The sequence below is a fragment of the Neolamprologus multifasciatus genome, chromosome 14 (genome assembly GCF_963576455.1).
Source record: "Neolamprologus multifasciatus chromosome 14, fNeoMul1.2, whole genome shotgun sequence".
Classification (NCBI taxonomy): Eukaryota; Metazoa; Chordata; class Actinopteri; order Cichliformes; family Cichlidae; genus Neolamprologus; species Neolamprologus multifasciatus.
This window is the reverse complement of record NC_140452.1, coordinates 39,512,067-39,526,839: the sequence shown is the minus strand read 5'-3', so window position 1 is coordinate 39,526,839 and position 14,773 is coordinate 39,512,067. Positions and strand designations below refer to the sequence as shown.

The following is a 14,773-nucleotide window of genomic DNA, read 5'->3' as shown; positions in this document are numbered from 1 at the left end:
TAAGACAGTCAGAATATTGTCTGGCACTGCACATCACCCATTACTTTTATGTAGAACTTCTCTGACAGGAGTTAAAAAACCGATTGGTCTTTTTTGTATGTTAAATGTCTTCAAGAATCTAATAAAGAGATATTTGATTCAGTATTTAACACTAGACTTCCATCATGTAGCCAAAAGTAACATCTGTGTGCAGGACATACATCGACATGGCCATTGATAAGGAGTCTTTTTTTAACTTATAATTTGTCCTCCAGAGTCCAGAAGAAGTATTCATGGAGATCAGGCGTCCTTTAGAATGGCACTGTAAGCAGATGGATCACTTTGTCGGCCTCAACTTTAGCGCCAACTTTAACTTTGCACTGGTGGGCCACCTACTCAAAGGTAAACTGGTGTGTCATGATTCTAAACACTTGTTTATAGATATTTAGTCTGCAAAAACACAGTTAAACAGACACACAAATCTGCCGTCAGTGTGATTTTAGAAATGAAGCTTCAGAATATGTACACAGGAAGTGCTATGTCTAAAAATGGCTGTCTGCATTTAACTACAGTATCTAAGAAAGGAAGTCACACAGCGTGACTGTGAAAAGCAACGTGTTTTATTATGTGTGTGGGTTTGTCCCCCCTCAGCACTATATTTTGTTTGATTGTTTTTGTACACAATGACATTTCCATTGCCGTCTGTCTTTCTGTGTCTCAGCATGTTTTATACATGTCTTTCAGGCTACAGGCACCCATCAGCCACCACAGTCGCGAGGACAGTGAGAATCCTTCACACACTGTTGGCTCTCATCAGCAAGCATCTGAAATGTGACAAGTTTGAGGTCAACACCCAGAGTGTGGCCTATCTGGCTGGTACATAAGATGTTCAGTGTCGTTTTACTGTATACTATTTCTTCTAGAAAGTTTCAGCACTTTCACACATTTGAAATACCTTTCATTTGCTGGATATTTGAGGTCATCATGTGATGAAGTTGAGAAACCTGGGTAGTGTTTGCTAACTCAGATATCAGAGGATCTTAGCATTAATCTTGAACCAATGTCTGAGCTGTTAACCCTGCTTAGTTGAAGTGGTTTGGGTGTGCCCTTCTAACAGCTATGATATCGTAACTAACATTTTGTTGTTTTGTGCAGCACTGCTCACTGTATCTGAGGAGGTCCGAAGTCGCTGCAGCCTCAAACACAGGAAGTCACTATTAATTTCTGACCTCTCCATGGACCCAGTTCCTATGGACACCTTCTCAAGTCATATGACTGATCCTACGTGCAGGTGAGCTCATTAAAACTAAGGACAACAAACTACGGTGGAAGTTAGTTAAAGAGCATCAGTCTGCTCACTGATGCTTCTGTTTTCAATAGTATTCTACTTGTGCTACACCAAATGTGTGTAGAGATGCTTGGCCTCCTTAAAACTGATGATGAATAAATAAATAAATACTTTAATGAGACAATTTGAAACAATAGTTTTACTAATAATGTATAGATTATTATAAAATGCTGTAAATTGCCCGCTGTGAACCACCTGTTTTTTTTGTGAATTTATTTTTTAAACTTTTCTTCTGTGCTCTGCACATCTCTGTCAAATCACTACAGTAATTTTAAAGCCAAAAATAAAGTTTTACAGACAGGTAAATTCTGCCCCAAATATCACTTGCTATGGCTGGCTATAATTTTAACACACATGCACAGTTCTCTGTGGAGGAATCATTGGCAGAAAGTATTTTTGAGCACTGTGTAATCTTCTTTGCATTCTTTGTAATCATCTTCGATGGCAATGTTAAAATGAGGGATACTTGCTTTTCGTGTTTTAATGCTTGTTGTTCAGCTGCTGCACTTCATTTGTATTACATTAAAACTATTGTCACCTCTTAATGAGGAAATAAGAGCCTTCCTTCTTCAAACAAGTAGCAAACTTTGTCTGTCTGTGAAATATGCAGAAGTCATTTGTTTCGGTTTTTTTAGGTCTGCTCATACAAAGAACAGTTTTCAGTGAATAGATGCCTTCATGGAAACTCTGACATCAGAAAATCACAATTGTCAGTTTCAACTAAAACCAACAATTTGTTTCAACAAAATCAGAATTTTGAGCAGAAAAAAACTTAATTTATATTAGTTATATTAATATTGTAAAAGAACCCACCCATCACTTTACTCACACTCTAGATCTTGTTTTAACATATGGCAAAAAAAAAAAAAAAACCTGAACATTTAACAGTGTTTCCTGAGAACCCTCTTTTGTCTGATCATTTCCTGATTTAAATTTACAATAGTTGGTTACACAGCAGTGGGGAGTAGGTTTCTTCACAGTAGATGTCTTTCTGAAAGCGCTGTAACTAAGTTTAAGAATATAATCCACCCACTGTTATCATCTTCAATGCCCTGTACCAACACAGAGCAGAGCAGCTACCTGACCGCTACTCCAACAGAGGTCGATTATCTTGTTAATAATTTTACCTCCTTACTATGTATGACACTGGATACTGTAGCTCCTGTGAAAAATAGTATCTCAAACCAGAAGTACTTGACTCCGTGGTATAATTCTCAAACACGTACCCTAAAGCAGATGACTCGTAAGCGGGAGAGGAAATGGCGTGTCACAAATTTAGAGGATGATCATTTAGCCTGGAGAAATAGTTTGTTGCTTTATAAGAAAGCCCTCCGCAAAGCCAGAACATCTTACTATTCGTCACTGATTGAAGAAAATAAGAACAACCCCAGGTTTCTCTTCAACACTGTAGCCAGGCTGACAAAAAGTCAGAGCTCTTTTGAGCCAACCATCCCTTTAACATTAACTAGTAATGACTTCATGATTTCACAAATAAAATTTTAACCATTAGAGAAGAAATGACCCATAATCATCTCTCAGATGTAACATTATCTCTGTGCTTGTCTTGCTAGACCTCCGTTTGGCGTTCAATGTTGACCATAATATTCTATTAGAACAATTAGAGTAAGCTGTAGGTATTACAGGTACTGCACTGCAGTGGTTTGTATCATATCGATCTAATAGACTCCAGTTTGTTGTAAATGGAGAGTCCTCTTCACACACTGAGGTTAATTATGGAGTTCCACAGGGTTCAGTGCTAGGACCAATTCTGTTTACATTATACATGCTTCCCTTAGGCCAGTGTCAATTTGATGTCAGTGTGGGTTTTAAAGTGCAATCCAGAATCTAAAATGACTACAAAACTTTTAACTGGTGGTTATACCCCTTTCAGCCAGTGTCCCTAACACACATTTCAGTTTAGAGCCAGTTAAAATTATTTCAATTTTTTTAATTAAGGCTTAAAACGTTTGCAGTAACTGATTTGTTAATGTCAGTTAAACACAATGTTAGAGACTTCAGGACAGGTCATATAGCAGGGTACACTAAATCTGAGAAACTGGTTTAACAGCTTATTGACACTCGATTGGATTTTGTTCTCCATTTTATCCATCTACTTTTCTTTTGTGTTTGTGTGTGTGTGTGTGTGTGTGTGTGTGTGTGTGTGTGTGTGTGTGTGTGTGTGTGTGTTGTCAGTGTTGTTTGGGGTTCTTTTCTCCCATCATGGTACGGATATGTTTTTTGATTGCGGCATCATTTCATGCTCTATTCCTGTAAGTATTAGTTAGTAGTCCAATGTTTAGTTTCATGACCAAAGATAGAACCACAATTCTGTTTGGTTAGTTATCTGTCATTAGGGACAGTCGTCAACCTTCCTCCATTGTGGAATTTCTAGGTTAAAAATGAGTTTGTAACCTACTTGCTAACAATTGTTCTGTTACTGTCCTCTCAGAACTTTGAATGAGACTCAGCCGTGGACATCACCTCAGGTTTCAGATCGCTACCTTTCAGCTCATTATCCAACAATGGGCCAGATTAGCCCTCGAACACGCAAGTCGATGAGCCTCGACATGGGTCAGCCTTCACAGGCCAACACCAAGAAGCTCTTGGGTATGTCCAATCCCTCAGTTTTTTGTTACATCTGTCAGTCTTTCCTTAGAAGGACCCCCCAAATATCTGTGTTAAATCTCCAGATTTCAAGTCTTCTGTGTGTGTGTGTTGGCTAGGCACCCGGAAGAGCTTTGATCATCTCATATCAGACTCCAAAGCACCAAAGAGACCAGAAATGGAGTCAGGCATGACTACCCCTCCAAAGATGAGGCGTGTAGCAGAGAACGACTATGAGATAGGTGAGAGTATAGCACAAAGTATTGATCCTAGCACATCCTTCTATGTTTGATGTTCAAGGACATATTCTATGTGATACCTGATTGTTGTAATTACAGAGACACAGAGAATTGGAAACTCTCACCTTCGCAAGGTGTCTGTATCAGAGTCCAATGTTCTGCTGGACGAGGAGGTGCTTACCGACCCAAAGATCCAGGCTCTGCTGCTCACTGTGCTGGTGAGGAAACACACCATACAGCTTACTTTATATGCTGTTACTTTTCAGCTCATGTTCACTTTTCACTCTTGTTGTTGTTTTTCAGGCCACCCAGGTCAAATACACCACTGATGACTTTGACCAGCGGATTCTGTATGAGTATTTAGCTGAAGCTAGTGTTGTCTTCCCAAAGGTTTTTCCAGTTGTGTAAGTAATGAACATGTCTAGTCCTGGTTATCTTGAGGTTTACTTTTTTTTTTTTTTTGTTTGACCTGAAAAAATTTGACCTTTGAATTTTTCAGATATTTTTTGAGTATAAAGGTAAAGTCTTCATGGTTATAACTAGAGATGGACCGATCCGATATTACGTATCGGTATCGGTCCGATACTGACCCAAATTACTGGATCAGATATCGGTAAGAAATAAAAAATGTAATCCGATCCATTAAATATCAAAAAAGCACCTCACAAAACTTGCTACACGGCGTAACTCGGCTCATAACCGTAGCACGTCGGAGCAGTATGCGTCACGTGATAGAGCGGCTGTGTGTATTTGTAGCCTTGCTAGCAAACCAGCATTTCATCTCCGAGGAAGTTTTCCCAGAGAGAAGTAAAGCAAGTGTGTAAGTTCATCTCTGAATGTTTGTAAAGCATTCCCACGTTAAGCTTAACAACAGATATATGGAGCGACTGCCTCTCTCTCTCTCTCTCTCTCTCTCTCTCTCTCCTGCTGCTACTTCAATCGTGAAACTGCTTAATGATCAGCTGATCGGCTTTTCTGTCGCGAGTCCGTCTCTCTTCTTAGTTTTTGGCCCACTTCTCACCAGAAAGAGGAAACCAGCGGCTGAACAACAGCAGCACTATTAAGCTTGATAAGCTGTTGTTAGAATTTATTTAATATTACTTTCTAGACCAGGATCTTTTTCTACGTAGCTGACGGCTGGTAACTGTGCAGGGGCGGATCTAGCAAAGTTTAGCCAGGGGGGCCGATAGGGCATGAACAGGGAAAAGGGGGCACAAAGACATACTTTTCTTTCTTATTCTCATTTAAAATGTCTAGCTTTTAATAAATAATTATCTGAATCTTACACCCAAAGTTTTAATCTGATGTAAAATCTATAGAAGTCCATTACTGTATATAGTAACTGTTAAGTCTAATATACCCTAGTAAGCTATACTACTTTTTCCTTTGGGAAGATACCATCTGTGCAGTCTGCAATTCTGTTGAAGAAAGATGTTGAATCTATTTAATTATTCTTGAAAAATAATTTCTTTCTGTGCATTTTCCCCCTGCATCAAATTTAATTTGATTACATCGATTAAGCATCATGAGGTGGAGGGTGGTTTGTTTGTTTTTTGCTGGGAGTTTGCAACCCTATTAGTTAGGTTGCTTAATATTTCTGCTAAGTACTCTTTAAAATACCAGAATAGGGAGGATGGGAGCAGGTTTAAGTTTATTAGATTGATCAGTGTTGCTGAAACTATGAAATATTTTGGGCGCAGTGTATTTTTTACATACAGGTATAACAGAATAGCTTTAGTGTTGTTGTTTATTTAAACTTGAGTATAAACTTATACAAAATGCAGCAAGATATTAAAAAAACGTTTTATTGATTAAAAAACACTATATCGGATTCATATCGGTATCGGCAGATATCCAAATTTATGATATCGGTATCGGACATAAAAAAGTGGTATCGTGCCATCTCTAGTTATAACTGGGACCCAATATAAGCAGACAGGATCAAACGGCTGCTGCCAGTCTTCTGTTCTTGTTCAGATTAGGTGAAATTATCCTGGGATCTTTTTGGACAATGGTTGATTTTCTGTAGTGGTAGGCCAGGCTTCATTTTGCTCTTAGATAGGGAAGCTTTCCAATCCAATACTTTGCCAATTCACCCCCAGACTCATTAAAGAGCCATTGTTCCATATAGGAGGCAACTTGCTCAGTCTTTTATCTGAATGGTTATCAGCGCCTTCTAACCAATATTTTCAGTTAAAATGTTAGTTTTAACAAATACATCCTACATCAGAACAGACGAACTCTGCTATAGGTGTTCGCTTCACTAAGATTTTATAATACTGGAAGTTTTCTCTCATTTTTACACTCTTTGTGGTAATTGTCAGTGAAAATGTACCTCGATACTTTCAATTACCAGTAAAACCCTTGAGCTTTTTAAAAGGCTAACTTGTATAACCACATAACCATGTGCCCCAATATTGTTTTCTCTGTTCACCCTCTCAGCCACAATCTACTGGACTCCAAGATCAACACTGTGCTATCCATGTGCCAGGATATCAATCTCCTGAACCCTGTCCACGGCATTGTCCAGAGTGTGGTGTACCATGAGGAGTCACCCCCCCAGTACCAACCTTCCTATTTACAAAGTAAATTGATTTACAAGCTCTACATGCCAGCCTTCCTAGTTTTGCACTTAGTTATGTCACCTGATGCTGACGGGTACTGAAAATGGATAGAAGCTTGTAGATATTTATTCACTGAGTTGTCTTCCCCTGTTCTTAGAAACTTAAGAAAAAAGAAGACGATTGGACTTCTTTAACTTTATGAAGATGTTTCACTACTTTCATTCCCTTCTCTTCCTTTCTCTCAATTCACAGGCTTTGGCTTTAATGGACTTTGGAGGTTTGCTGGACCCTTCTCTAAGGTACAAATAACATTTTCCTCTTGTTAATTAGTTATTTTCACTTGGGCAGCTTCAGCTGCCTTGCAGTAGAATTTCAGCTTACTAAGGAAGTACACAGCAGATCTACAACCAGGTTGTCAATTGGTGTGTTGAAATATGAAGCATCAAGTCTTGGAAGCACATACATAAATACCAAAAAGTAGCAGAGAGGCTGAAAATTATCTGTGGTCTGCTTTCAAGTTGATATTGGATTATGGCGCTTCGGAAAAAAACCCAAAACTCAATAACACAGACTCCTGAATTGCATTGACAATGTTGACTAAATGACTAATTAACTGAATATTTATTTATTTTCTTATGTTTTTTAATTTTATTTTTAAACAATGTTGCCCATTTTGATATATTTTTATATTGAATGGTTCAGCATGGAATCCTAATGTTTACACTTCGACTTTTTTCTGAGGGTGACTGGAATGTTTTTTTAGTTTTGACATACCAGTTTAAGATCCTGGGAGAACATATCCTTACAAAACGTAAGTTTATACAGAAAGATGTTCAGGGGCCGTATGAATGTTCTACCTCTATCTAACAGACACGCACTCTATCACTCAAAAACACACACAGAAAGTGTTTTATTGTCCTTCTCCATCAATTTCTTCCATATTTGCTGCATAACATTTTTGAAATGTTTCAGTCGGGTTTCAGGGCCCACAACAGAATCTGCCCTGCTAAAAGTATACAATGATGTGCTCCTGTCAGTTTACTCTGGGGACTGTACCATCCTCCTCCTCAACCTGCACTTTAGTGGTATCAGCTGCAGAGAACTACACTGGTTCAGTTCAGTTTTATTTTGCTATACAGGACCAATCACAACAACAGTTGCCTCAGGGCGCTTTACCTCATACCTGAAAAATAAAACGTTCTCTGTCATCATTGGAAATTATTCTTCAACAGCAACACTTTGCTGTGTACCTCAGGTTCCATCTCATCACTTGTGTAGAAAGAGCAGAGAAAAAAGTGCAAATGGGTGTAAATGAGTTGTTTAAAGTGATATATAAGAACCAGTCCATTTACCACTTACAAACAAACCAGAGTTCAATTTAAATGAACTAAACACATCAGGTGTGAAAGCTCCTTTAAACTCAGAGGGGACCGGACGTTTGCTGTGGTTGGTCAAATCTGCTCTCTCAACTAAGTCTTTTAAAACTAGACTTAAAACGTATTTTTAGTCATCGGTATTTGAGTTTATCCGAGTCTTTCTGCTCATCGCATCTCCTGTGCCTGTTTTGGGGCATGACTGTGTATGTTTTGCACCCCAAATATCATTAGTTTCTTATTTATTTCTGTTCTCTTGTTTTTTCCCCATTCTTCTTTTAATACAGCACTTAAGTTTAAAGACCTCTCTGCAGTCCTGTATAAGTGTACTGTTACTCCTTCCAAAAGAATTCAGCGTGTGAGTAGCAGCCAGGTGCTGCTAATAAAATGCACTTGATAAACCAATCATCAGAAAGTGTCAGCGCCTTTAGAAATCCAGTTTTGGCATTATTATTTATTAGTGGAAAGACTCAAACAGTTGCCAATCTTAATTTGAGAAAACTCATCCCGATGACTCAAACCATGCAATGGTTTGCACATAGTGAAACTGCAAAATACCTAAAGGCCTCAGGTAGCATGTTAAATGTTTATGACAGTACGAGTGAAGAAAGACTCCAGTGTGGTTTGGTTTGGAGAGATTTCCAGAAGAAAGCCGTTTGTCTCTAAAATGAACATTGCAGCACAGATTAGGTTTGTAAAGATACATCAGAGCAAACCACAAGACTTCTGGAACCATTTTCTTTGAATAAACAAGAACAAATTGCAGATGTTTGTCATTAATTACAGCATCTGGCCACCTTGTTGACCATCATGGGGTGACTGTAGCTCAGGTGGGCAGAGCAGGTCAGCCACTTACCAGAAGGTCGGTGGTTCGATCCCAGGCTCCCAGGCTGCATGCCAAATATCCTTGGGCAAGATATTAACCCCGTGTTTGCCTACTGGTGGTGGTCAGAGGGCCCGGTGGCGCCAGTGTCCGGCAGCCTCGCCTCTGTCAGTGCGCCCCAGGGCAGCTGTGGCTACAATGTAGCTTGCCGTGCGTGACCAGTTTGTGAATGTGTGTGTGAATGGGTGAATGACTGAATGTAGTGTAAAGCGCTTTGGGGTCCTTAGGGACTGAGTAAAGCGCTATACAAATGCAGGCCATTTACCATCAACTCCTCTGTATATCAAAGTATTCTAGACTCAAGGGGCCAACTGTCTGACAGTTCAAACTTGATAAAAACTGGGTCATGTCACAAAAATATTCTTCAGCACACCAGGAAATCTGCAACAGAAAGGTTGAAGAAAGCGAATTAGTTGTTGTTGAAAGAGTCCAGCAAGTATTCAAAATAAAAAGTGTCTATGGGAGGTGATCAAATGTCTAAATTAAGAAAACCTCTCATGCGCACAGCAGTTTTGTCAACACCACCAACAGTTTGTTTTCATGAAGCAATTAGTAAAGTAATGTTAAATAATTTTAATTATAACCAGTGAAACAGAGTATGTTACCATCCCATCTGAAAAATCCACCCGATAAAGTGTTGACACGGGCCAGATTTGGTTGCAGTCGTTATGCAGACGACATTGGGTTTCACTGAAGATGAACCTCGTCTGTGCTGCTGTTAGACCTTATTACCTGACTCTGACGTTGCTCATTGTGTTTGTTGTTTGTGCAGCAAACCCAGATTCCAGACTACGCTGAGCTGATTGTCAAGTTCTTGGAGGCATTGATTGACAGCTACCTGCCAGCAGCTGACGAGGAACGAGGGGAGGAGCAACTGAGGACACCTACTTCCCCCTACCCTCCTACCAGCCAGAGCCAGCTTAGCATCACTGCCAACCTCAACCTGTCAAACTCGATGACCTCACTGGCCACTTCACAGCACTCACCAGGTGTCCATCTCTCTCTACAACAAAAAGCGTACAGTCACTCTAACTCTCTGTATTAAAGCTTCCTGTTTTTTCACCTTGTCTACATGTTTTACTTCATCATCTAGTGAAATGTTCTCATCCGAGTCACAGTCCAGAGAGAAAGCTGGTCACATTCTTGTCCTACGTTACCTCCTTTTGTTTGATAAGAAATTTCTTGTAAAGGGTTAAATATTTACCAGGAAATCTTCTCCATCATGAATCATCTCGAGGGGGTTAGATGCTGAGGATTATTTTTTTGGACTAGAATTACTGCTTACACGAAGAGAAGACTTTCACATAGAGCGCTTGCTCATAGTCATATGTCACAGATGGCGGACATGATGAGTAGTGTTATCTCATGTCAGTCATCTGTGTGTTGTGTTACAGACAATAAAACCAAAAAGGTTAATCTGTTAGTGATTAATCATCAAAGAAGATTCACAGAAACATAAAGTTTCGGTTCATGTTACTCGAAGTTAGACTAAAAACATCTTTCTAAAGGAAAGCAGTCAGTGATGGGAGAGGTGATGTTTTAGATGTTCTGACTTGCACAACATGATCACTCCTGCGATCAAAGAGATCTCAATAAAGTCTCTGACGCAGTGCTCACGTCTACCAAACCTTCCACTACACTGGCAGCCCTGATGAAGTGTGGTTAAAAAATACTAAATTTGCATTGTTTCCCTTTTCACCTCTATCTCTAGAACCAGGCTACAGTAACATCAGCAGCTCGTCTATTTAAGAATAGACGAGCTGCTGCAGATTCATAATAAGCGGGCGGTTCCGTCTTCTGCACGCTCAACCCACGAAGCACCCTTAGCTTAAATAAGCACCCGCTGTCAGGTATGGTTTCTAGCTATTTCCAGAACAGGTCTGCCTTGGGCCTCGTGTTGTGTGCAGGATGTAACAAAGAACACCTTTAGACACTGTCCTGACCTGATTCTTCAACAGTTTGCTATGAGGTTGAAGGATATAACATAGACATTTTAAGACTACTAGGAAATTAACAGTGAGTGGCAGTTTACTTTATTTGTACAATGAATACATGTCACATATAAAAACAAAAGTTCTGTTAAAATGCAATGCAGTATAGAAAAGAAAAGAAACTCAGAGCTTATTTGAAGTCTGTTTAATTAGACAATATTATAAACAAGCTAAGAGATGTTTCTAGAAAAAAACACATTTACAAACTCTGCAAGTCTGCCTAACCAAAAGAATTCTCAAACTGTTAGCATCCATCCATAAATCCATGTATTGTAGCAGTCATAAGGCACAGGCTAAATAGAGAGACGGTCATTTTCATTGACAGTTTGCATCAACCTAAGATGCATGCCTTTGGACTGGGAGGAAGCCGAAATACCAGAGATAAAGTCCACACGCTGAGACGACATGCAAGCTCCACACAGAAAGGGCCCCTGGATGTAGACGCAGGACCGTCTTGCTGTGAGGTGACAGTGCTAACCGCTGCACCACGTCTCCTTCGCAATACCTTTCATTCATCAGACTTGTAAATGTTTTAATTAGATAATTTCCCAAGATTAGAAATATGCGGTTGGTCTCAATAACAATATAATCTAAAGAGATTTTAAGAAAAATGGTCGAGAAAACAATCCCAGACAAAGGGAATGCCTTTAAAGCCTGTCATCCCTGTGTTCCTCCAGGTGTAGATAAGGAGAATGTCCAGTTGTCCCCCAGCTCAGCTTTGTCCAGTGGAGGTCGTACTCGCCATGGTTCAGCCAGTCAGGTCCAGAAGCAGCGCAGTGCTGGCAGCTTCAAGAGACCCAGCATCAAGAAGATTGTCTGATCGACCAGAGAAGACAGCTGCCCCGTCACACATATACTTTCTTTCTCCCCCTCTCCACCTGTCCCAGGCCTGCCAGGCCTCATGCTGCACTCCACATTTACTCTTTAGTTCCTCCTTCACGGTTGTTGCTTTGGCAGAACAGGTGATCGTGTGTTTCGTAACAAGGAGGAATATTAGCAAGGGCAAACTTGAATTCTGCTGCTTGATTTTTATTTATTTTATAATTTTTTTATCATTATAATTGTTTTCTTTCTTCTTTTTTTTCTTAAATCTTTAACTTTAGACAGTACATGGTGTCAGACAGGCTCCTTCTCTTCATAGGGACAGTGTTTGGAAACACTTTAACTGTCCTGCCGTGAGGGACGCCACACTTTAAGTGGAAAAAACTGAAGGGAAAATGGTGTGAATGGATTTGGATGTCGACTGTGATGTGTCTCGGTTGGCACAGTCCAAACAGGAAGTCTCTGACTTCAGGCAAGTCCCTTGGCCTTCCTCCAGACTAAATATTCCAGTGTCAGTGAGATGGACCAAACGACAACAGTAAATAGGCGATTGGGTGTGTCTGCGAGAAAAGACCTCTTCTCTGGACATCTCAGCTCCCCTCTCCCAGTACTGTACATATGTTACATAGATTATGTATAACTAGTCCTTAGTTCTAATTTAGATGTGGATGTTTTCTCCATGGTGTGCCTTTGTCAGGGTTTTTCAATGTGTACAATTTGTAAAGTAAAATTAAAATCTTGCTGGGGACAAAGACCAGGTACTAATCTTGGAGGCGAGCCATCCATATCTTCACAAGTTCACCAAGCTATGTCACGACAGGCCTCCAACGATCATCAAATATACAATCATCAATATACCCTGCTGCCTGAAAATATTTATCTTGTACAAGTAGATCATAGTACACGAATCATCTATTTACTTTCCATAAACTGTCTTTCAACATGAAGATTGCAAAACACTAGAGAAATGCATCTGTAAATAGCTGCGAGCTTTCGGGTTTGTTTGGTTTTTCTGTCCTCGTGTTTTTTGTTGATATTTTATTATGAACTGTATTTTTTTTAGCAGCATAGCATTAAATTTGTTTACACATGGACCATGAAAATTGAGTAATAGGCAATAATCCTCAACTCTCAAACTTTGTCAACCTCTACCTTTTTTTTTTCCCTTCACACAAACCGGAAGAACACATTACTGTCAGCTTGGTGCAATATGTGGCCAACTTCTGAGTTACTTGTTCAAATAGAGATTTAACTCATAGTGGACAGCGTGGTTTCTAGGCGTGTTTCATCTCGGCAGTCTGAGCTGGATCCTTGAAAGGAAAGTCCAACCAGAAAGCAGCTTCGTCTGTTAGAGGAGTTGACTGTGCTCTTCTGTTTTTAAATCTGACTAAAGTCGCCACTGTTCCCGTCTGCACGAAAGTGAAAATCAAAAAACTCGTCACTGTCATGCAGCCAGAGTCTTGCCTTCTACTTGCTCATAAATGAGGCCGTAGCTCACGTCCTGAGCCTCTGCCGTTTTGAGCTTTCAGTGATCTTTGCTGTGCAATCATCATTTTCATAACAAAATTATTACTAAATATTAGCTTTACTCACAGAAACTCATTACCTTTATTATTCAGGATGATTTTCAAAATAAATGTATTTTATTGACAAACACTTTGTTTTATCAGCAAACATTACCAGTATTGAAATAATAATATTCGTGTTTACTTTTCATGTTCTTATAAACATCGATTTTGAAAATAAGCCTAAAACAGACATTTTTAAAAAAAATTGTGATTATAGCCATCAGCTGCTTTTCCCCAGATGTCTTTGCTAAGATGGAGTATTAAGTAATCGTCCATCTGCCCGGCCCTCAAAACCATGTCTGAATCCCATCTACTGGACAGAAACTGGTTCTGAATTATGTCAACAGTGTCAGAAGGACCTGTTTCCAAGATGTAGGTGTCATGTTATCTTTATATACACCTGATAGCTCACAGCAGTACCAAAAAGTGTAAAATTAGACTATTTTCTACAAAATTACCCAAGAACACAAAACAATAGGTCACAGAGCAGGACAAAGCACTAGGACTGTGACTTATGGTTCATTTCTATAGCTCCTTTGACCTTTTCTGAGAACAAAATGTTTGATCAAAGAGGGTGACAAAGTGACTGATTATAGTGGCAACTGACAGTGCTTGACATTTACTTTATATGTAGCTGCCCACAAAAACGATCAGGTATTCAGAAAGAAATGGGCATCATACCCCGCTCCATTTGGTATGGTTTTCTAGCATTACTGAAAAATGGTGAAATAAAACGTGGTTTCGGTTTCAGTCCTTAGAAGTAATTCCAGAGCTCCCAGTCCGCACGATCATAGAGATGACAGGTCTTCACTTGCAGAGACTGAGCAGATTCTTTGGGCGAAGTACGTGGTAGTAAATGCTTTTCATCTGTGTGGCTTCAGAACGGTCTACATAATAAGAATTGTGTTTCGGCTCATTTACTACATATCACGGGAACTGTGCATCACTGCTGACTGTTTTCAAAGCATGCTGTTGTGTTTTAGATGCTGTACTGCAGTTCTAACTTTCAGGGCAGCCTGCATGTGGTGATAGAAAGTGAGATAACAAAAACACAACCCAACACGTCTCTACGTGCAATGGTGTCAAAGTATAAGAAACCGGAATGGTTTACTTTTACACTCACACTGTTCCACTCACTACATATGTTGGTCACAATACTCCAAAAATTGTTCACAATTAAAATTAAATCATTAAAAATTATTGGCTCTTTCATTATTGGGTTTTTTAAACTGCCAGTCATTGCTATCGTTATTGTCTTTCCATTATTATTATTATTACTCTTCACAATAACAATAAACCTCTGACAACACAAGCAGGCACGACGCTCAGTATAGATTACTTCACCTGCCTTGCAGGCTGATCTGGATGTTGGAACCTGTAGCTGTTTTGAGAAAATGACTTG

The 14,773-nt window shown here is 39.5% G+C and overlaps 1 protein-coding gene across 4 annotated transcripts in view; it reads left to right on the top strand.

The window, feature by feature from the left end:
- The window catches only part of nf1a (neurofibromin 1a), a 116,904-nt gene extending 102,333 nt beyond the window's left edge, over positions 1-14,571 (top strand). For all 4 annotated transcript variants that reach the window (XM_085130731.1, XM_085130730.1, XM_085130732.1 and 1 more), the window contains 11 exons: positions 255-381; positions 724-855; positions 1,135-1,270; positions 3,777-3,934; positions 4,051-4,173; positions 4,270-4,388; positions 4,474-4,574; positions 6,613-6,755; positions 6,987-7,033; positions 9,763-9,979; positions 11,659-14,571. In XM_085130731.1, coding sequence (XP_084986857.1) covers positions 255-381; positions 724-855; positions 1,135-1,270; positions 3,777-3,934; positions 4,051-4,173; positions 4,270-4,388; positions 4,474-4,574; positions 6,613-6,755; positions 6,987-7,033; positions 9,763-9,979; positions 11,659-11,801 — 1,446 coding nt within the window. In that variant the 3' untranslated portion in view covers positions 11,802-14,571. The remainder of the gene's footprint in view (positions 1-254; positions 382-723; positions 856-1,134; positions 1,271-3,776; positions 3,935-4,050; positions 4,174-4,269; positions 4,389-4,473; positions 4,575-6,612; positions 6,756-6,986; positions 7,034-9,762; positions 9,980-11,658) is intronic.
- Positions 14,572-14,773: the final 202 nt, after the last annotated feature.